The sequence below is a fragment of the Eurypyga helias genome, unplaced genomic scaffold (assembly GCF_000690775.1).
Source record: "Eurypyga helias isolate BGI_N326 unplaced genomic scaffold, ASM69077v1 scaffold34650, whole genome shotgun sequence".
NCBI classification, from domain to species: Eukaryota; Metazoa; Chordata; class Aves; order Eurypygiformes; family Eurypygidae; genus Eurypyga; species Eurypyga helias.
Genome location: NW_010224571.1, coordinates 10,286 through 34,065, shown reverse-complemented (window position 1 = coordinate 34,065; position 23,780 = coordinate 10,286). Strand labels below are relative to the sequence as shown.

General features: G+C 40.4%; 1 protein-coding gene across 1 annotated transcript in view; it reads left to right on the top strand.

Moving 5' to 3' along the window:
• KIAA1328 (KIAA1328 ortholog) overlaps positions 1–23,085 on the top strand; it is a gene marked incomplete at both ends in the record, with an annotated part of 51,889 nt that extends 28,804 nt beyond the window's left edge. The window contains 2 exons of the mRNA XM_010161952.1: positions 19,518–20,203; positions 22,990–23,085. Of these exons, the coding sequence (XP_010160254.1) occupies positions 19,518–20,203; positions 22,990–23,085 (782 nt within the window). The remainder of the gene's footprint in view (positions 1–19,517; positions 20,204–22,989) is intronic.
• Between the last annotated feature and the right edge of the window lie 695 nt (positions 23,086–23,780).

Here is a 23,780-nt window from a genome sequence, read left to right as displayed (position 1 = left end):
CATGAGATGCGTTCCTGAAAATGGGAAGCAAGTGCCATATTTTAAGGAATTTCAGAAGTCAAGCATCAAGGGGTAATAGAGTTGACCTCTAATTTCAGAAATCACAGGCTAACATTTGAGAGCATTTCACTTCCAAACTTTATTTAAAGCTCTGCTTAGCAATCAGTTTTATAATAGTAAGGATTTTTGGCTGGGAGGCACATCGGTTATACTGTTACCTAGCAGACTTTCTCCCTTTAGCAGCAGACACCAATGGCCTCTAAGAATGAGATGGTTACGCTTCAGACTATGTACTCGGGTGGTTGGGCTGGCCTTCAGTTCTTGGTCTTACAAGTGCGATTTTGCATTCTCAGTTCTTTTTAACTTCAGCAAAGTGCATGTAGTTAGCTGCTTATGTTTCCAGCAGGCGATATTTTCGTTCTTAAAGGCTTACTCTCTCCTCAGTGCTGAAATATTTTAACTGGCATTTTTCTATCAGCCTCTTCCTAGAGTATCCATTATCCATTGCTGCAATATGTTATCTAGAGGCTGTGTCTTGGAATTCTCGGTGAGTAATTCTCAGCAGGGATGCCCCTCACAGTACAAAGGTGTTAAGGAAATACAGGTTTTGGATGTATATTTAGTGTGGAATCGATTCCACCCTGTGTTCCCTCCACCTAAAAGTAAAGATTCAATATGAGCCCGACACTGCTCTTTCCAGAATGATTGAACTTTCGCTTTCAGTAGAGATTTGTAAATTCTTAGAAAAGTGAAAGTTAAAAGTATCAGACTTTTCCTATTATATGAGAAGCTTCAGCACAGGTGAGCTAAAACTATGACTTACACATTGCTTGCTCCCTGCTTTTAACTTGGCCATGTTCTTGTATGTCTGTTGCTTTTGGTATGAATAGAGAAAGTTTTGTGAACATGCTAACTGCCCCCATTAAGACACATGAACACAATTAAACATCACTTTGCACGTTCAGAGTGGTTACTAGTGTAACAAACTGCCTGCTGTCCTTTATACAGAATGGAGAGAAGAATTTAAATGTATTTTTTCTAAAGCAATTTTCTTTAGGTTATTCATAAATATCTGTACCTGCTTTCTGAATGCAGAATTTCAGCCTTATTAATACATAATACATAAATTTGTACAAGAGCAAAACATTCTTTCACCGGCTGGACTCAGGAAGCGACAGGTTTAAAGAAGATGCTCAGAAAAACATTGTGGATGACTAAGGCTTCTATTTCAAGAAATACAGCATACGTATAAAAGCAAAAGCAGGATAAAATTTCTAGGTAGACATAATATCTTTTATTAAACTGTACTGCTGTGCCTGGGAAAATTATTAAGGTTCTGGGCAGCCAAATCTTTTCTGAAGTCTGAAAAGGAAACAGCAAATTTCAAAGCTAAATACAACTTGAGAGCAATTACAGTTTGGTTAATATCTAGTTAGGATATTTAGGTGTTTGTCCATCAAGTGTAAAATCCTAGGTTAGCCTCGAGTTATTCAGCAGCTCATTTACTTGAAGTCATGAATAAATGTCATACAAAGTACTTAGGTTTTTTTCAAGTGTAGTTGTGTTGTACAGATATCAAGACTGTTATGTGTTGTTAGCAGTCTGCTCTCGTGCCTGTTAGTGTTTAAAAGCTAAAATGCTGTTTATAACTCTGCTTGTATTTGTTTCAGATTTGGAGGAAAGCAGGGGACGGGGGGAGGCTTGCTTCCACAATACAGGGTGATTATTGGCAAAGCCAAGAAGTTTTATCTTCTGAATTAACTCCTTTGTCAAATGGCACATTTATTTACAGGGAGGCTGTTTGGACATTTCAAATGAACTTGAAATAGTCCTGATACTTCAGCACTGTAAATTGGAGAATGGAAAATAAGGGGACAGAAGGCACAATTTTCATGCTAAGGTTCCTCCTCTACTTTACTGCTGAGGAAATGAGCTGCCACATCTGCTGCGCTGTGACAAGATCTGGACAGGATATGTCCAGAAGACTGTATGGGAACTAGAATACAGGCAGATGATGGAATTGTTTGAGCTGTAGGCTATCTATGCTGTCACATTTAATGGCATACTTTCAGCATCATCACAGGCAACAGTGAGGCAGAACACAAGTATGTGAAGCACCACGGTGTTTTACTCTTTCTAAAAATGAATTTCTTATATTTATTAATTAGTGATGCAGAATCACCAATTTTGCTGATATGGGGTGTAGCAGCAGTGCCAAGAACATGCCAATTTAACCAATTTAGTCTTTAGCACTGCTTACCCAAAGCCGAGTAAAAGAAGAGACTAGAAATGGGAGCAGAAGAATTTCTGGTGGATGTTTTTTGCTGCAACATTATAGTGTGAGGGATATCAGTGTAGGTGATTGGATTCCTCTTTACATATAAAGATTCTGTTGTTTTGGATCTGGACTGCAGTTTTGATTTTTTTTTTCCCCCCCCCACAGACTCTGTATTGGCATTCAGATTGATAGCTAGAATCAATTTCAGACAGATTAATTTATGAATGACTTTTTAAAATAAAAAAATTGTTCACAATTCCCTTAACTCTTTGGAATTGCTAACCCAGAGTAGCCCTTCTGTAGCAGCCTCCCATGGGACTGTAACCGGAGTGACGGGTTTTCCATTTCTCCAAAATTTGGGCCTCTTCAGCTTTGAATTTTTTAATATCTATGTCTAGAGCAATGTGATTGTGACCAAGATTCAGAGAGGTCCTGTGTATTCCTTGACCTTAGTGTTTTTGTCTATAGGGCAAGGATAACAGTGCTTAGTTACTGCCAGGAATATTCAGGCATAATGTATATAAATACCTCTGAAGGTTACAAGTTCTCTCAAAGTGCCTTGTATTTCTGCTGATTTCATGTTAAGCAGAAAACTGTGTGTATGTGTGGTGGTGGCGGGGGTTCAATCATCAGATGTCAAGTTTTGTTTTATTTTTGTAATGATTTATGCAGTTGTTAATCAGCAGCTGACTCCTCAGAGGAAACTTGAGGGAGATCGTGTATTTAGAAACAATCCGGCTTCTAGTATTTTCTCTCCATTGTATTTTTCTTCCTTTGTTCTTTTGTTCTCTATTATGAAGGACATTTGCATGAAAACAAGATTTTTGTTTCTTAAGAGTTCATCTGCTCCTGCTGCTTATTCCCCACCTGGCCATAATCCTCCGTTTGTGACATCTCAATTGGTGGCTGTGCAAATGATTATGATGTCAAAGACAGGATTATGACTTCAGGTGAGAAACAAACAGCAGGAACTGGTGAACTCAGGAGAAATACACATCTAGATTTTTCTATAACCATTTTTATGCTAAAAGCACAGGAGAAATGCAGACAATAGATTATGTATGCATATATAAAGTAACTGATGTATAAGCAAATTGTGTCGTACTAGTGAGTAACATGACAAAACTCTTCTTTAAATTGTCTTCAACTTTTCTTATTCTCTAGTTTCCTCTACGGAAAATTACAATAGTAGGTTAATATCTGGTGACAGTGTCATTAGGACGTAGTTATTTTGGGGTTACCATGTTTCAGCTCTTAGAAGAGACTTCCTCTGCATCCCTCTGTTGTAACACTGTGTCCTTAGTTTGATTGTAATAAGGTTTGATTAAAAACACAGAGTCAGACCCAAACTGTGGACTGTCAGTGAGTTAACAGGGTTCCCTGCTGAGAGTGTGGTTTTGGACCAGATCAAGCTGTTTTGTGATACAACAGGATCTTCTTGAAATTGCCTGAGTTCTGCTTGTGGTTTTTTGGTTTCTTTTCTTCTATCTAATTTTGCAATTCCTCTTTGTTCCTGGGGAACCCCACCCCCCTCTGTACCTGAAAACTGTTTCCCTCAAGGGTTTTTGTGCAATCTCTCCTTTTGGAATTTGTCTGCAGTTGGTGTTGTGTGACAATAGCTTTTGAGGCTCTGCAGTCTTTTGCTGCTGTGCATTGGATAGTGGGAGGAAGATACTTGCCAAAAAAACTTCACACAAAAAGTTGTGAGAATTGAACAAGGAGGGCCGTGCGCGTTGTAACAGCAGGTGATGTGACTAACTCTTGAGATTGTCTCTTCGGTAAATGAGTGGTGGGTTCTGGAGAGATTGCTCAACAGGAACCTCATCCAGGGAATCAGTTCGTGGACTTTGGCTGTTGAAGTTGTTACAGTGGTGGTTGCCACTTCTGCTGTCTAATTTTAAGGTCGTTTTGTTGACATTTTTGGGTTAGGAGATAATTTTTCCACTTCTGCGTTATTTCAAGAATGCCTACTTATAGCTACATTATGGATTTCTTTTGAGATATATGGCTTTTTTTCTATAATTTGTGAAAGGAAATAGAAGAAATTGTTATCCTATATGAATGTAATACTGGCCTGTCTCAGGATGACCAGGTGAAAATAGGAGGAAAAAGAGATGTTAACCATCACAGAATTAAAGACATTGAAAGTCATCCAATCCACAAATTTGATATTTGAAGTACTCCCGGCTTCAGAGAAACCATGGGGAGTGGTTGTTTGTTTTGGTTTTTTTTTTTTTTTTTTTTTAACAGAATTGAAGTTGTTATCTTCAGGAGCCCAGTAATTAAAATTAGAAACTTGGTAACATTTTTATTGCAGGCAATTCTAGTGGTGAGATTAACATTAGATAATCTTATCATAAAACAACCAGGCACCCTATGATGATCTGACACATGAGAGGCTGCACAGAGCTTCTGGTCCCCCAAGGGCTGTGATTGTTTTACGGTTTTATCTTATGATAACTGTGCTTTGGTTTTGCCCTTTTCTAAGAGTTTCATACAGTACACAATCCTCCCCCCACCCCCCTGTAAATTTGTAATTTAACACCACTCTAGGAAATGGCAAATCAGCATGAAACTATTAATCTTATCTCGTATCATGAAACAGACACTGATCCAAGAGATCCGATTACTTTGCTTCTGGTCATTATCCAGACTGAAAGCTGGGCTTGGGCATTTGTATCATCAACAGTTCTGTCATCAGAAAGCAAAAGATTTCACAAACAAAGTGAAATTCCACAATCAATCCTGTTTAAGATTTCATGCCAAAAATACCATGTAGCACCAAACTACTTTTACTGGTCACTTAGCGATCAGCAGCGGTATCAAAGCCCTCATTTCTGCCCTATGTCTACAGCTTCTTTTCCTAAGTGTTTAAAGCGTAATAAAGGACCTAAATGTCAGGCATGAGGGCTTTAAATAATCTGTAGTGATTTTAATGAGTTCAGTCACAATCGCCACAGGTTTGTCTTGCTTCATAAGTAGTTCTGAGATGGAGCTTGCAGTCAGACTCTGCTGCCAAGTTGCTTTTCGTTCTTTTGAGAAGGATGGAAACTGGCTCCTTTTCAGTCCTGCAGAAATGAGTCTGTTTTAGCTTGAACTCTTCTGGAAATAGCCAGCTGCATCCCCTCCCCTCCAATAAATATATTGTGAAAAAGAAATTCAGTTTTAATTTGTATTACAGTTCAGCAAATTAAAGAAAAGCCATTTTAAATACCTGACTGAACCAATGTGGTTTGTCTTTCTTCTCTTCTTTACTCTTGGCCCTTCTTCCTTTTTTTTCCAATCAGTTCTTCTGAATACTTGCAACTTCATATCTTCTCTCCAGTCAAGAAGATGCACTCATTTAATATGTAACTGTGAGGGAGACTCAATCTCTTTTTTGCTTCTCCAGTAGAATAGAGTTTTCTGCTCTACAACAATATTTGGAAATGTATTTTTTTTAACTATTTACAAATCCCAAGGGACTTAACAGATATGGAAACACATAGCGAGAAGTTCTTCTCTGCTCAACTGGATGGTTCAACTCTGTTTCTGGAAGGGAGTGAATTTTACTGTTGACCTAATTCTGCCCCTGTTAAAATTGGCACTGGGTGGTTTTAGAGGTTTCCAGCCTCAAAGCATTACTATTATTTGTTGAATCCAGAGTTTAGAAGGAGAGCTGAACTGCAGCTCTTTCAGATGGAATAAAGAAGGCTTAAACTTGGAACTCAGAATACATTTATTAGCTAACTCTATCCAGACAAGTGGCACGGGAACCCAGATAGAGGAACATTCCACTCTGCATTAGAATTTTGTCAGAACTTCCAAAATTCATGCTTTTTGGCATCATGGGCAGTTCCTGCTTTCTGCATTGGTGCAGATTTTTCATACAAATTGATTCACAAATTGGGAAATTATAATCCAGGGCAAAGTGAAATACAAAATGGAAACTTCTACAGTTTTCCATGGGGGGAAAAAAATTTCCATTCATAAATTGGTTTCCTACCTCAGAATAAGTAATGTCAAATTTGGATGTTGTATGCTACATGAGTTGTTTTCAGGTGGGGATCAGATTGTTTGAAACTGAGATCACTGGTTAGAAAGTGAGGAAAAGAGGTATGTAAAATTTGCTCTACAGTGCTCTTCAGTGGGCACAGCACAATAAAAGCATAGAATCACAGAGGGTTTGGATTGGAAGGGCCTTAAAGATCATCCAGTCTCACCCCGTTGCCATTGTCAGGGACATCTTCCACTAGTCCAGTTCAAAGGGAAGGGGCATCCACAGCTTCTCTGGGCAACCTGTTCCAGTGCTTCACCACCCTCTCTGTGAAGAACTTCTTCCTGATATCTAGTCTAAATCTCCCTGCTTTCAATTTAAACCCATTACTCCTTGGCCTGTCACTACAGGCCCTTGTAAAAAGCCCCCCACCCCCTTTCTTATTGGCCCCTTCAGGCACTGGAAGGTGCTATAAGGTCTCCCTGGAGCTTTTTCTTCTCCAGGCTGAAGAAGGCCAACCCTCCCAGACTGTTCCCATAGCAGAGGTACTCCAGGCCTCCCAGCATCTTCGTGGCCTTCTATGGACTCGCTCCAACAGGTCCCTGTCTTTCTGGTGTTGGGGACTCCAGAGCTGGATGCAGAACAGCAAGTGGGGTCTCATGAGAGCAGAGGGAGGTAATCCCTTCCCTCGACCTGCTGGCCACGCTGCTCTGGATACAGCCCAGGATACGGTTGGCTTTCTGGGCGGCCAGTGCACACGGTCAGCTCATGTCCAGCTTTTCATTGCCCAGTACCCCCAAGTCCTTCTTCTCAGGGCTGCTCTTGATCCATTCTTTGCTCAGCCTGTACTTGTGCATGCGCCAACTCATATGATGGTTCTATATTGAAAGGAAGGTTGACAACTCCATTTTAAATTGGAGAGACTGTAGCGTAGGGGTGTTGTGGTTTAGTTGTAGCCAGCAGCTAAGTACCACACAACTGCTTGCTCACCTTCCCCTTCCTCCAGTGGAGGAGGACAATTGGAGGAAAATATGAAGAAACACATGGATTGTGCTAAGAATAATTTAATAATTGAATATAAATGAATAAAATAGTGATACTTATAACATTAACACCACTGATAAGTAATGAAAATAATGGAGAACAAAACGTATTACACAATTGCTCACCACCTTCTGACCGATGCCCAGACAGGTCTGAGTAGGGAGAGTCAGAGCTGGAGAGCCAGAGCCTGAGCCCGAAAGCGATCACACCAGTGTGTAAGAGAGCAGCGAAGAAATCCAGCTGACCCAGCAACTGACTGACTAACGCAAAACAATCTATGTCCCCCTGGCACAGGTACTGAGCATGACGTTCTGTGGAACGAAATGTCTCTTTGGTCAGCTTGGGTCAGCTGTCTGGACTGTGTTCCCTTGCCACAGCTTGTAGTGAAAAACTTGGGAAATGCCGGTGCAGCTGAAAAAGTCCTTGAATTGGTACAAATGCTCCTTAACAACAACTAGAAACACCAGTGTTATCAGTACTCTTCTCAGTGCAAACCCAAAACAGCCTCATATCAGCTACTGTGAAGAAAATTAACCCTGTTCTGACTAAAACCAGTACGAGGAGTTCATGGTTAGATGCTGTCCCTCTCTGTCCCCTGCCCATCTTGTAAGCAGGGCACAGTATTCTGCTAACGGTTAATGTAAGACTGTAAACATATATTTAGTTCTGTAATACTTCCGTGTGGTTATGACAAAGGCCCAGGTTTGTGTAAGGGCTTTCTTTCAGTCTATTGCAAATGCTGACACTTGCAAGCTTTTCTAAACTAAACCCCCTTTAGTAAACCTGTGGGTGGGTTTCACTTGGTCTTGTCTCCAGACTGCAGTGTCTCAGAGTGAAGGCGGCTGCCTTGCAAGGTCACTGCTGCCCTGGAGTAGTGGAGGGCCTTTCAATTTATGCTTGGTCATGCCCTTTTAACTTAATGTTCTCCTTCACACAAGCTGGTAGTGATGGATGTCCATTCAGACAACCTAATGGCCTATGGTAACTATAGAAGAGCCTTTATATCAATATTCTGCAGCTGAGACCCATCAGGATGGACTGTCAAACTGCTCTGCAACACATCTAGGACCATTTTATGCAAATAATAGTTGTGATACCATTGCTATACTTTATGATGTCAAGTAGCACTATAAAAGATCGTTTCCATGGGTCAAGAGGAAGTTGATCTTTGTAGCTTGATATATCAGAGGTCATTTCCCTCTGTCAGCTGTTGCTGCCTTCAACAGTACTAAACCTACTCCAGAATGACCTCAGCTCTTAAGGAATCTCAGTCATAGGTGGAAGGTCTGCTGAGACATCCTCAGTGGCGTTTCTAGTGGTGCGAGGGCATTTGGAAGTCAGTCTTCATGGTGGGCTTCAAAAAAAACCAGTTGGCTTCCCCCTGGGGAACAGGAGATTGCTATTTGCTCCATTCCTACAGCTATCCCTTGATTCAGCTTTCATTAGTTAATTTATGTACCTGTTTGAGATACTGCAAGTCTGCCAAATAGCAAACATTCCATTTCTCACAGAAATCACAGCCTGTATGCCAAGGGGATCTGGATTTTTATGTTCAGGGAGCCAAGCCTTCCAGACTCAAGTGAGATAGCTTGCGTGTATTGCTCAGGTGTCCCAGGGGACACCTGTCCAATGCAGAGACTGTCAGTTTAGGTAACAGATACCATGCTGTAAATCTGCTTAGGTGGAACTTCTACAGGGGTGGTTGTACTTTGCACAAAACTTCCAGCTACATGTGTTTTTAGTCAGATATTCATGTCTTTACCATTTGTGGAGTGTCATTTACACTTCCATGGGCTTCTATGTAGCTGTAAACTAAGAAGTTGACTTCTGATAAGAAATGGAGTGCTTGTGAATTCAAGAGAATCTGAGAAGAGTCTCATTAAACAGGTATATGAATTTACTGTGGCAAGACTGAAGCAGGAACTGGAAGCATAATATATATGTAATATCTGCCTGTGGTGGGGTTCTGACAGCATTCAGAGACGACTCAGAGTATCAAGGGACTTGGTAGCAACTCCAGTGCTACCAATCTACAGGTTCATCCATCTGTATGTTGCATTGTACTCTTCAGTGCACTGGGAGTTGTGCTGGTTTTGTTTGGGATGCAATTAATTTTCTTCACAGTTTGAGGCTACGTTTTGGATTTGTGCGGAGCAGAATATTGACAACATACTAATGTTTTTAGTGTTGCCAAGCAATGTTTATATCGAGTCAAGCACATTTTCAGTTTCTCGTACTGCACCTGTGTCCCCATCTTCTTGCCTGCAAGAATCTGGGAGGGGACGCAGCCTGGACAGCTGACCAGCACTGACCAGAGGGACATTTCATGTCATCAAACGTCATGCTCGGTGTATAAGTTGGGGGCAATTGTCTTGGGGTGTGGCTCTTGGGTCTCTCAAGCTCTGTCTCTATCTCTGGCTTTGGTTCTTGCTGCTTGGGGAGTGGCTGGGCGTTGGTGAGCAACTGGTAAGTGGTTGTATAATTTGTTGTGTTGAAAGTAATGGGAAAATACTTCTCATTATTTTCATTACGCATTATTAGTAGTAGTAGTATTTGCACTATATATTATTAGTCTTGTTCATATCATTAGTATCATTATTTTATTTCACTTATTTTCAATTATTAAACTGTTCTTATCTCAACCCACAAGTTTTCTTACCTCTTTCTCCTATTCTGTTCCCCATCTCACTGGAGGAGGTGAGCCAGCGGTTGTGTGGTGCTTAATTGCTGACTGGGGTTAAACCACAACAGGAGTATGCATGGTTTTTCAGTACTACTTTGAAATAGAAGTAGTTTGTGATCCCATTTCTATGTAATCTAGCATCTTAATTTATAGTTTCCTCAATCCCTTCTTTAAAGAAGTTGTTCGTGGTAAATTAGTCACCTTGGCATGACGGCAAGGTCAGTATGACGGCAAGTTTCTGCAGGTCAGCTGCTCTGGACTGGGCTTTTTATGTCTTAGCTTCGTTCCCAGTGATAGAGACACGTTTCCCCATGTCTACCGTCTTGTGTTTGCTGTGGGTTAGCGTGGGGTAAAAGCATGCACGCTGTGAACTCAAAGCTGATGGGACTGTGAACAGCCAGTGTGTAAGCCTCTAGATTTCTAGTAAATGGCATATATACTTCTTTGAAATGTGGAGAAGACAAGTACCATGGTTCTGACTTGATTATTCTAGAGGATTTTCTTAATATTCTGCTACCAAGACTATTTAACACATAGTCATGGGGCTGCCCGTTGTTCCGTCCTGCACTAGGATTTGGCCAGTTACTGTAAAGCGAGTGCCAGGCAGGTGTTGGTGCCTTAGTCTTGTTCCTGTCTTTATTCTGAAGAATAGCATCATTACCATCAAGAGTCCTAAAGTGAAACTTCTTTGACAAGATGAAGTGAGTCAGCCTGTCTTTCACGGAATTGCATTGAAATGTCTGCTTACATGCAACTCTTGTTGTCATTCCTTGGCATGATCGTTACTTGAGGGGCAGATTAGAGGTCAATCAGCCCGAGCCACGGGGGTGCCCACAGCTAGCCTCAGGATACTCCCTACAAATGTAAGATCAAAAGGGCAGACGCATGAAAATTACTGTTTACTTTTTATGAATTATTTCCCAGAGATGGGATCATTAGCAGAATCTAAATGCCGGCTGGCTCTTATCACAAGGACACTCCTGACAGCACACGCTCACTTGGGCACACCTTTCTGCTCTTTTAAAGTCAAAAGATTCTCTGTTTTTGCTTTTGTGGGGTTTCTGTATCATTTAAATAACTTTCTGGTTGTATGTTTTTCCCCAAAACACTGTCTCTACTTCTGAACATGGTTCTAATTCTTAGATGTCATCCTTTTTTTTTTTTTTTTTTCCTTTGTGCAGCAGAGGTATTTTGAAGCCTGCATACCCCAGGGACTCTGCAGGACACACTTACCTTCTGAAGGAAGTAAAACTTACCGCTAAGCTTTCTGAATGAACTGTGTCTATTACTTAAAAATCATCACTGTCCAATGGTAGCACAGTTATCCCCACTATAAATACAGGGGAATGGTGATACTGGCTGTCATCATGAGGTGCCTGTTGGCAAATGCTGATTCAATGTCCTCTACTGCAGGAATCTTCACACATCAAACTCTACAGTTCCTATCCACATAAGTATTTGTCTTCTGTTTGATCACAGTAATCAGGGCTATTTATAAGGGTCGTGGTATATTTGCCCTTTTGTCTTGTGTCTGGAGCTAGGAAAGCATGACTTTGGAGCAAATGTTGATTGAATTCTAAAGAGACTGGAGGTAGCCAGTAACGTGTAGCTTCTGGTATGCCAAGTACAAATCTGTTTGTTTTTTAAAATAATCTTGAAAAAGTTACATTGAAGGACCAAATACCTCATGGAAATTGCTCTTCAGTAAAAACCAATATGAACTCCTCTCTTATCATCCAACATGTTACTACCCTTAATGTGAAATAATCAAATGCTGCCCAGCATAAGACTGAAACTAAATCTGGCTGTTAACCAAAATAAAATCCCTTACAGCTATTTTTGTATGTTCTTAAAATGTGTGCTGTGAGATTAGGCAGTTGTCTTTTTTTTTCTGCCCTTCTCTGCTATTTTTCTTTAAAAGTGAAAAAAAAAAAGAAAAAAAGCTACTTTGCAGCTCCCTCCTATGATAAGTTTGGGGGTAGAAAATCCAATGTTATGTTCTTTTATCTAAATCCTTATTCTTCCAAATGTTGCTAGACATTTTGGGTAGGTGTGGTTTTACTTATTTGGCATGATGTTTTCTCAACATCATTTTTTTTTGACATTCATCTTGACAGCAGCAGCTAGAGAACTTCTTGCCTAATGTTTAAAAGGATGAAATCTCCCTTTCCATCTTTTCCTCTTGCTCCTGGATGTTGCTCGGGAAATTTTTTAATCCTTGCAAAGCAGTGAGAGTGCAAAGGAGGTGTGCGTGTGGATGAGTGGGGTCGCTGGGTCCTCCCAGACAGGGGTCTGCAAGCAACCGTCTGCAGGAGTGGGCCTAGGGTTTATTACAGCAACATTCGGAAAGCCGGGTCACAGGTGCTCTAAAAATAAGTCCGTCGGTGCTGGGCACAGTTCAGGCTTGTATGGGCTGCACCTAATCTCAGATCTTTTCCAGTATGTCTTGGGCTTCTTAGGCTGGAATCAACAGTAGGTGGGGGTTCTGTACGTCTTCCTTCCCTCATGAAGCCATGCTCGCAGGCTCACGCAATGTCGGAGGGCAACTGATCTGGAGCCAGGATGTGGTCTGCTTGCTGTGTGTGTCTTGCAGACTTCACACTGAGGCAGAATCACGTATCTAATTGTGCTGTTCCTCTCCGGTACCTTTGCTGTTGATTTCTTCTTGTAGTCGTCGTGGAAAATGATGGTTTTAAGATGTCTGTTGCATTGCTTCAGAGGCTGTTACGTCCCCTCTCTCTTCTTTTATAATGTTCTGCAAAGGTCCTTAAACCTCTTCTTAAAATGGGTACGTCTTGAAGCCAACACACAAATCCAGATGGATTCCTAAAGTGCTGGTCTCTCCAGTGCTGTTAGGATAGAAGGATGGTGGAGGTCCCTTCTCCACCCAATTGCTAAGGAGTGTGAGGTATACCTGTCAACAGATAGCTGTTAAATTGACGTTTCCATTTCCCTGCATGTAGCCTTATCTTTAGACAGATGTATGTATGTTGGGAGAGGGGCTATTTTCGGCTATACTGTAGGAGAGCCTGAAGGTAATGAGTTGTGCATAGTAAATCTTGCTTACACCGTAATTTCCGCTACATTTCAAATTAAGGGCCTAAATTAGGGTTAGTGTCAGACCTGATCTTTTGCTATGTCCTAATTTTGTTTTAAAAGCACATAGCTAAGGACTTTAATATGTTTTAGATTCAGTGCTTGTAAGTTACACTAAAATCCCTAAGGGAGCCAAAATAACTTATTAAAACCTTGCAAATGTTTTTGACTGCTGCATTCTATTATTTTCTATTCCGGTGGTAGCATACAGCCTCTGCTGCTGATGGGCGGAGGAACGCAAACCTCCAGGGCCCATTAGACTTAACTTGTTTACTGCATTGATATCTATATGTTAAATGACAAGAGAGTTCAGGTTATTGAATAATTTAAAATTCAGCTCTAATTGGTGTCATATGACCTGGAAAAGGCCATGGATGACGCCAGGAGCATGCTGTGAAATTCTTATAAATAATTCATAAATTAGATCATTCATTTGCCTGGATGTCTTGTTAAATGCAGAAGTTTGTAAGTAATAACTGATGATATAACACCTGTAAGTATTTAGTTCATATGCTGGAAGGTAATCTACCTTGATGATCTTCTAGCAAAACCTGCCAGAGTACGAGAGTTAATTGCACTAGGGAGAGTGCACTACATTTATTTGGGATGGGCTTTGGCAAGGCACACCGTGCAGATGTTGCATTACGCATTCTCTATCAGCTAGACAACTATTCTGTGTATGCCCATGTTAGAAATGCAGCTCATCACTCTTCTGCCCTTATTTCACATGAACTCCAAATGCACTGGGAAATGGTAGTGACCTGCTCTGCTCACAAATAGTATAGTTTTTGAAATATTTATCTAGGTCTTGAACTACTGATTCTTCAGTAAAATAAAGGGCAGAAGTAAAAAATTGAAGTCAGAAGATTGTGATTTTTCGTTTTTATAATGTTGGCAGCACATTGAATGTTAATAGTTAGACTTGGTGCTGTCAAGATTAGCGCAGTGGCATTTTTCTATAGTGCAAACAGGTCTGATATAGTTTTGTTTCGGAAAGCAAACATGTTTGCTTAATTTTAGTGGTCAGGTATTGCATTGCCACGCGTACGTACTGTTTGGGCTTAATGGGCATTCTGCTCACAGTGACTTCCAAGACTGCACATACAGGCACCTCGCCTTGGTTTTTTTGGAGCACTGTATTATTAATGACTGCCTTATCAGCCAACGTAAAACCAGTTTGCTGATCTGAAATGGAAGCGTTTGTTAGAGATTATCTACAATATTTGTGTAGCTGAAGAAGAAGGGTGGCATGTTTATGAATGCAAAATATATACTTAAAGCTGAGTGCCAGCAAATGCTCACATGCAACTTTGAATGCAGGTTTTTTGTGCACCTGGCATCCCAGCTCAAACCCACTTAACAAAGAGGAGGAAAAAAATTAAAGGCAATGCAAACATAGGAGGTGTTCCTGTGCTGTCAGCTAGCAGCTATAGATTCACTTTTTCTGTGATGTGATCTTATTTTATTATTTTTCTTTCTTTTTTTGCTACACCTGTTCAGTGTACTGAGTTCAGTAGATTTTTACAGGAAAAATACTGGCTTGTGACTGTCATTCACATATTGTTTCTTTGATTTGAGACCACTTGTTCTATTCAGTGGAATATGGTAATCATAGCTACATGTAATTATTACAGAAAATGGTGCTTTATTTCTTGCTTGAAAAATGGTCAGCTCACCTTCCGAGTTATCTACTGTATTTATCTTAGGTACTGACAGAGACAGTTGCTATTATGTGAGCACTTTGTAATGACTGATACTAGCTTACTTATGGTAGAGATTTTAATAAAGTATTGTATGATTTAAAGAAAAAAAAATTATAGACTTCAGTAGTTCCTACTAATTTACTTTAAAATCTTTAGCTTTTTACATTCTCCTTGATAAATTCTTACAAACTCTTGGAAAGAATAGCTCCTTAATCACTAGTAATACACTTCGAATAGTCCTGTCACTTGAAATAATTGTTCTTAAAACGGCATTTCTGTGGCCCTGATATCCCACCTGAACTGATTTATGATATATTCTCCTCATTTGACTGATGAGAGCAAGTGCTTATACTGTCAATAGACCTGCAGACACAAAGCCAAGCTTCATTCAGATGAGACCCATACGTCAACACTGCATGGTGGTGACTGAGTTCTAGGTTTGGGATCTGTACTTTAGTGAATGTGTCAGCTAGGTCTGGAGCACCTCTTCTATGATGAAAGGCTGAGAGAGTTGGGGGTGTTCAGCCTGGAGAAGAGAAGGCTCCGGGGAGACCTTATAGCACCTTCCAGTACCTGAAGGGGCTACAAGGAAGCTGGGGGGGACTTTTTAAAAGTGCCTGTAGTGACAGGATAAGGGGTAACGGGTTTAAATTGAAAGCGGGGAGGTTTAGATTGGGTATCAGGAACAAATTCTTCACGGAGAGGGTGAGTAGTCACGGAGCAGGTTGCCCAGAGAAGCTGTGGATGCCCCATCCCTGGAAGTGTCCAAGGCCAGGCTGGATGAGGCTTTGAGCAACCTGGTCTAGTGGAAGGTGTCCCTGCCCATGGCAGGGGGGTTGGAACTAGATGGTCTTTGAGGTCCCTTCAACCCAAACCATTCTGTGATTCTATGAATATGTGCCCCTGGTGCTCTTTAACGTGTCCCTGTCTATGGTACATACTAATTTGTCCACTTAGATGTTTTTCTTCATCTTTAAATATCTTTAAATCTCTGTATTTCTCCTCTGGTTACTTCTGATTGTTCTTCTTGGCTTCCCCCAGGGTCCCTGCTCAGATCAACACAATGGTCTTGTTCTCAACCTGCGTGTTCCTTCCTCTGTTTCCACCTCACCAAAAGAAACCCCAGAACTGAAAACCCGGGTTAGAGAAATGTTCTCAAGATAGAACTGAGAACAAATTTAGTTTATAGCCTCTTTTTCTGAATTAAAATATGTTTCAGCTACATACTACAAACCCAGTTGCTATGGGTTAAACTCTGACCCTGTTAACACCTGTAGGAAATTTGCTGTGCTCTGTAACAGCACTGTATTTTGCTAGGACCGTAGCGTTTGCCCTCAGAGTGCAAGACTTCTCGAGGTAATGACTTTGGGCTGTTTCTTAAACGTGCGTAGTACATGCAGAGCTACCAGTGAAATCAGTCAGGACCTTGCCTGTGCTGAGATTGTAAGATCTGTCCAGTTACTGGTTCACCCCTTGCCGTACAAAGCCCTGTGTGCTGGAGTCAGTCTGTGGAGGTGTCTCCGCTGCTAGCGCTGTGAATTAACGCTGCAGAGCGCACAAGTGGCATTTAAGAAGAACTTGCCGAGATCGTAATGCTGCATGCATAAAACTGGTGTGCTGTTTGTCTGTTTGTAGGAAGTTTTAAGGACTGGATGTTTGTTTAAGCTCTGCTCTGAATCCCTGAGCAAAAATTACTGGGATTGCAGTAAAGATTTTGTAGAGCTCCCCACGTCTTCCTCTTTAAACCCCTCTAAAGATTATTTGAACTATTTTTTAATATCTCCTGGTTTCTATGCAAGAGTTTCACATCTGATCAAGTCTTATTAACTCCATATGTTGCAAGGAGCAGTCTGAGTTTGTTTGTTTGTTTAAACCTCAGTTAAAGGAAGTTGTATCTTTAAATACCATACAGCTAGCCTGGAAGAGCTCCACAGAGGGGAAAGCACAGCTGTTCCATCATGGTCCGTCATGGTTTCCATGTGTCCCGCAGGCAATATCTTTCTTTAACTCATCTTGTAAAACTACCCAATTCCTTATGCTTGTGTGTCTTTAGACTCATGGTAGTAGGTGTGTCTTTGGAATTTTTTGGGTTTTTTAATTTTCCCCTTCACCTGGCCTGCATCTTATAGTTCTGTCGTGGCATGCTCTGGTCTCATTTGATCCCTGGTAGTGTAAATGTCAGTCTGTTGCCCTGCAGCGTCTGCCATCCAGCTGTAGTTTTCAATTAAAGCATTAACAGACAAACACAAATTGCTAAGTAAGTTGTCGACTAGCTTCTGACTCTCAGGAGTTAATTTTTCCTGGGGTTAGGCCCTGCAGAGTACTGAGTAGCCATCAAAGGCATGGTGGAACTTAGTCTTCTGCCTAGCATGACCTCCTTGAGAAGGAATAAAAAACCCCCACTCGCATTAAATGAGATTAATGAGAGTTTTCCCCCCTGCAAACATATTGTAAATGTGAAATAACATTAAAGTTTCTCTGCCTTGTTATGAAGTCTTTAAATGTCAATGCCATTTCTGAGACCATCAGGGCAGATTTAATGGCAGCCAAGGTCAACAAATGCTAACTGGTACCTCTCTTTAGGGCCTTCAGGGACTCTTAATAGAGTCTCAGCCATGAAGTTAATTTGCCACATGGGCCTTTATTCTTAAACCTGCTCCTGATGATTATTTTGTATCATCTTCGTTAGTGTGCTTAGATTTCTCTTGTCTCTTCAGTCAATAAAACAAACTGCTAAAATAAAGAAATTCGCAGTTATTTCATCTTTTGAGTCTTTATTTTTTTTGTTCCTGCTTACTTCTGTTTATGGGCTGCAGAAGGGTAGGTGTACGCTGTCTGTAGACCATCCTAAGCTTCCAGCTCTGATAAAGATCCCCTACGAACACCTTCAGGTGTGCCACCTTCCGCTGTTGTAGGCGGCTGGGAAACCGGCCAGTTTGAAAGTCTCTTTCTCTTGGTGCCCTAAAAGCTATGCTAGCAGAAGCAGGTGAGGTGGGAAACGAGAGAGGGCGTGTAACCACAGGATTCTCTTACTTTACGTCTTCTGTAATATTTTTTCCAGTTGGTGGTCGTCCCTTTATGTATTGTCTAATTTAGATTAAAAGGTCTTTTTAGTCTCTATTTGTCTAGAAAATACTGCAGACAAGGATGGCATGCTACAAATAATAAATAACAAAACTCCGTCTTTCTGGCAGCATGTTGCATTTCTGCTCAGTTGCCCTGCCTGCCCCTCTGACTCTAAAATATTTTCATGTCCTGCACTTTTCACCCAGCCCAAGTACCAGACTTTGCTCAGACATTTAGCACTGACATTAATGCAAAGGCCTCCAAATCACTGGGCCCTTTGGGGCAAAGCATGACATCCTTGGCTTTCAATCACATGGCAGAGAGGATCTATTTGTATCCACAAAACTGGAAATAATAAAATATCAGTATTCAGGTGCTAATCCATGTTAATTTACATTCTGTGAAGTCTGCAAGAAACTTGTAATTGGTTGTCTTGAAGGGCAGCAGAGTATATTTGGTATTTTGTTTATTTATAAAAAAGAATTTAAATTATACATATAAACACTGCATAGATTTGGGTTATATCTCTCTATTCTAATCATCACTGGATGCTTGCTTGCATTCCTAACTTCTAGTGTTTTGGGCCTTGTTGACTGTTTCCACTCTATGTGGACAACCCCTATCTATTGCCAGAGTGCAGATAATACTTTTCATCAAATTTCCCTGCTAAACCACTTCCACTGTAGTAGTGTTGTTATCTTTAACAAACCTGGCTTCTGTAATTAAAAAAATTAGGTCTTTGTGAAAGGTCACAGAGGCTGGGGGAGTTTAAATACAGTATGTTATTGAAATTAATGCACAGGTACAGCAAAAGAAATGTGGGTGCCTGATTCACTGCTGTTCTGATGTACATAAAATCTCAAATGTTTAACTGTCTAGATGAACCGTAGTGCAAAGATACTCCAGGATGCAAGCAGGATTTTGATGTCTGTTACATAATATCCACAAGTATCACAAAAGCACTAGAATTCGCCTGCACTGGGTTGACAAATGTGAATTACAGATGCTTTCTTTCTTCAGAGTTTTATCAGAGTATAATCACTTGCCCAGCTTAATTGAAAAATCACTTACATTTATAGCTGAATTTAAACATGTTTTGTATTTAAATGACAGCTTTTGATGTACAACCATTTTTTACAGAAAGTAGTTGGTTTTTATCTGTGTTTCTGTAAAGATATTTCAAAAACTCTCATCAAATTTCCAGCGGTAAGTAATATCCCATTCAGTGCAAGGTGAAATGTTTTACATCAAATCTCCTGCTGTGTAATGGCCAATCAAAGAGTATTTATAGAGGCTGAATGGATTTTTTGGCTCAGTATTCAAAATTAAACATTTTCAAACATTAACATTTAATGTTTTTTTGCCACTCTTCAAGTTGATTTTATGTAACCCTAGATGCTCACAACTACTTGATACTCTGAAGCGACTCATTTAATGCTGAGGATCCTGCAGGCAGTAGTTTTACATTTATTATACTTGTGTAGATGGAATGAAATGTAGATTTGATAGCGGATTTGTGTCTGTCTTCTGATAAACGTTTTCTTGGGTTTGGCTGTATGTCCATCAGCATGATGCAGCAAGTCTGTTTCTGAGAGAACACCTTTTCCAAGCGAAATTAATACGCAAAGGTAAATTTTGGTACTTCACAGGGAATTGTTTCTCTTATTGCAGGTATTCAGTAAGACGAGCTCATGCCAACAACCATCTTTGGAGCTGGATGGTTCCTACTTGGATATTGCAGGACCTCAAACTGTTTATAAGAACAGTAGAGCATCGAAGGCTGGGAGCCCAGCGTGTGTTGCATTGTCTCAGCCTTGCAGAAATAATCACGGTTATGAGACTAAAACCCACTACAACCGTCAGGAGTGTCTGAAGGAACACCCGGTAGAAAATCGCTTGCACAGAAAGTGTAACAATGTGATTTCCCCAGCCAAGCAGAGGAGCCCTCACCGTGTAAAACCAGCTCGGGAGGTGGATCAGAAAGCAAATAAATTTCCGAGCACGTGCCCTCAGCAGGCGAGTCATGGTTGTACCTGCAGGCATGTAGGGAGCTCAGGGAGTGTGCAAGAGAGCCACCATGTCAGCCAGGTACTTAGAACACACTCTGGGCCGGTTCAGAAAACCTGTGGTTATTCTAGGCGCTCTCTTGTTTCTGGGCTGAATGACAGCATGGACTCGCAGCCTAAGGAAACGGAGCAGGCCAAAAAGTTGTATGAAGAAAGACGGCAGAAGCTGCTTCTGCAGAAAATGGAGCTGGAAATTGAAAAAGAACGACTCCAACATTTGTTGGCTAAGCAAGAAGCAAAACTGCTACTGAAACAACAGCAACTACACCAATCCCGCATGGATTATAACAGGTGATTTTGAGGTTTATAATTAAAAAAAAAAAAGAATCTAAAATTTCTAATGAACATATGGGCAATAGTTAATTAAAGTGGGACAATGGAACTGATAAGATAAGCAAGACCTGTAGCACAAATTTTAATGGTGATATAGAGAAGAGACTTCTTAGTATTTCACTATATATATACTGCTGGGAAACTGCATGTAGTAGAAAGGCACAAGAACAGTGCTGCTAAAAGACCAGGTAGGAAGAGAGCAGCAGAAGAAAATGAGAGGTTGATCTCAGTGCAGGCACTTGAAGGAATACGAGACATTTGGCCAGAGAGCAGCTGAGTGTGGATGACATAGATGCATCATTCTGCCTTCTTTCCTTGAAGAGGTCAGTTTTGAAGTACTGCACCTTCCTAGGTAGGGACTGGAAGAAATGTGTTATACAGAAAAGGTGGAGATCTTTTTTTTTACATATATGTGGAGTAAATATTTTTTTCCATATATATATATGTGGAAAAGGAGGTGGCTCTGTGTAGCAAGGACATTTTTTTTCCACTGGTGTTTGTGGAAGGGAGAATGCCAAGGCTTAGGCAAAAAACATGTTTAAAACTAGGAGAAGGGAAAGGCAATAAACATAGAAATATGGGATATGGCTTGAAAGGCCCATGAGATTGTTGCAGAAGGTGAGGTAACACCTTCCTGACAATATAAGTGGAGACTGAGAAAGAGGGAGAAACTGGTTTATTGGTATCACATTACTAGAGCTGAGAACAACACTAAAAAGGAAGCAGGTTAAAGCAAGCTGAATTCGCCAGTGTAACTCCGTTGAGTACCAGCATTTCAGCGTTAGGAAGGGAAAGCGATGGGGAAAAACCTAGCAGTCTTTTAGAAGAAGCAATAGGAGGGTTTCACAAGGATGCTTATTTTGACACTCGTTTAATATGAGAGCTGCTGACAGCATCCCATGAAAGTCTGCATTACATGACCCACTTCCTACATTCACGTACTGCAACAGCCATGGAGGAATATATCACCTCGCTTCTTAATCCCATCCCCCTGGTTGCTTTTCAAACTCTGAAAGAGAGCACTGTAATTTAGGTGGTCTTTTATTTGTTGTCTTGGATTGTGGGTTACATTGAAAATAATGTGTTTATATGGCTTTAAAAATACTTGTCTTAAAGGCAGTCACAATCATGTGTGTTGAAAATGACTGAGGTCACAAAGAAGGGTTATAACTTCAGTTGAGAATTAAGTAGGAACAGATGGATTCTTAATCATCAAATACGTTAATTCTATGCATGCATCCCTCTAATGAAAACCAAGTAGAATATGAAGGACAGACACACTGAGTTCTTTGGTGTTTTTATTGCTGATGGATATTTTTCAGCATTTGAGGCATCATAAGCCCAGAAAAAATGGACATTAAATATATAATGATGTTTTTGTTAATGCTATTATAGCTATTTTAGCCATTATTTTTTTCTGAAAAACTTCCTGGTTTACATAGCTCTAGTTACCTAAAAGAATTGTATGAAAGAAAACCATGTGTGATCAATCTGAGGACTCAGTGTTTTTGTAATGTCTTTTTAGAGGTGCAGGTGAAGGCACATTTGCCATATTCTTTTGAAGAAAAGCAACTAGAATATAGTGTGCTTGCTCTTAAAAAAATACTCTGTCTCTTTAGAATTAAATGTTTGATATATACAGGTAAATCTCCTGGGCATCACAGTTCTGTTTCAGTTCTAGGTATATAATTCACTTCTGCACTTCTTAACAGGGTAATTTTATATACTACAAACAATAAGAATTTGTTTAGCTAAGCTCAAATACCCTTTGCTTCATTGTCAGGAGACTCTAACCTAGTTCATCTCTTAACATCATGACAGTTTAAAAAAAAAGCAATACAACAAAAATCCATTTCCAGATAGTGTTTATTTTTGCCTGTCCTTCTGCATGGGTGGAGTGCTGGTTAAGGTCCATTCTGAGCTGCTGAAAGTGAAAGACAAGTGAAAGGTCTGACCATTTGTAATTACTGGCTATTAACTCTTCTGCTCTTTTAGTGAAAGTATGAATTGATCCTTTTTTTGGCCATGCTGCATTGTAATTGCATTTTAATTTTCCACATTTCCCTACTTAGCCTCGAGTGAGCATAGTACTTGTCAGTTTGCAGTTTCCTTCTGTCTGAAATAGCTGCTTGGGTGTCCAGAAAGGGGGTGTGTGCAGGGAAGGGGCAGCTTGGTGTCTCCTGGTGCCAGCCACACCACAGTAGGCACACAGGAGTAAAACCTGGAAACAGGAATTTTACTCAAATAAAAGCAGAGAAGTACCTCTATTGTTGACTTTTCTGTGTTCATTGGAGAGAAAGAAAAAGGTGAGGTAATCTATCAAAAATGGAGTATCATCTGTGGACCCATTGTTTCAGGAGACACAACCATCTCAAAAGAATTCTGCATTTTATGCAGTTTACACACGATGCCTTTGAGCTCTGGTGCTGCTGGAGCTGTAATCTGAGCCCAACGGGGTTGTTTGTTATTGGATACTGTGACCATTTTCTTAAGGGAGCAGGTCCTTGGAAATCAGTAAATGAAATTTTTCTATTTTTTCCCCAATGGAAACCTTTAGAAGCAAAGGCACTGGGCATGTCAGCCTTCTGATACAAAAGTATATTTGAAAGTGTGAAAGCAGTCACAAAAGCTTCTGCATTCAAATTTATTAAGTGCTCTGTTTGTAGACACACGACTCACCTTTGTGTGTTTTCTTGGTGTGATGATTTGACCATCCAAAAAACCAGCTAACTCTGCTTTTTCAGGTTTAGAGGCCACGGACCTGGCTCAGGAGATGTACCCATTGATGAAGTGCCTGGGGAACTTGCTCTGATGATGAACGACAACAGCATGGGGCTACGGTAATTTCTCTCCTCAATTCTAAGTACTTCACAGTGTCGGTATATCTTCCTGACAGCGTGCTGTTGGCTGCCAAGTGTATTTGTTCATGTGTTTGTTTCAGATTAAGAGCTTTTTTCTGCGGGAAAGGTAAAATTCACTGGCTGTGTCGTTTTATGAGTCAACTCCGTAGTTATGTTGACCTGTTACTACTCAAGGTTTGGGTGTTGATTCCTGTAGAGGTTTCAGGTTTGGTGTGTTGTCCTTTCAGGACACTAACCTAGCCCAGTGCAAAATGGAGTTTTCACAAAATCTTAGCTTTTGTTCTCTGTTTTAGGTACTGCTTGTTATTTTTTCAATTAGATTCTGAACATCTTTAGTTTTAGTTTGGATCTGATGTAAAAAATACATTATCCTTTAAATCCCAGATAGAAATGATCTCTTACAATTGGCGGCAGTTACTTGTGTTTTAAACAATGCTGTGTTGCACTTCTGTTTCAGTACGAGCAGAGCAAACTGCCACTGAAATAACTGGAAGTAGACTTAAGCCAATATTGAGCTCTTTATCTCAATTTTGCATGCTATTTAAAAGTTTAATCAATACATTATTGTCTTTTCTTTCTGTCCTACCCTTTCGCATTTCCTGTTAATGCTGGAAGAAGATTCAGGCTTATTAGAAAAGAGACAAATAAAAACTGAATTTGACAGGGTTTTTCTC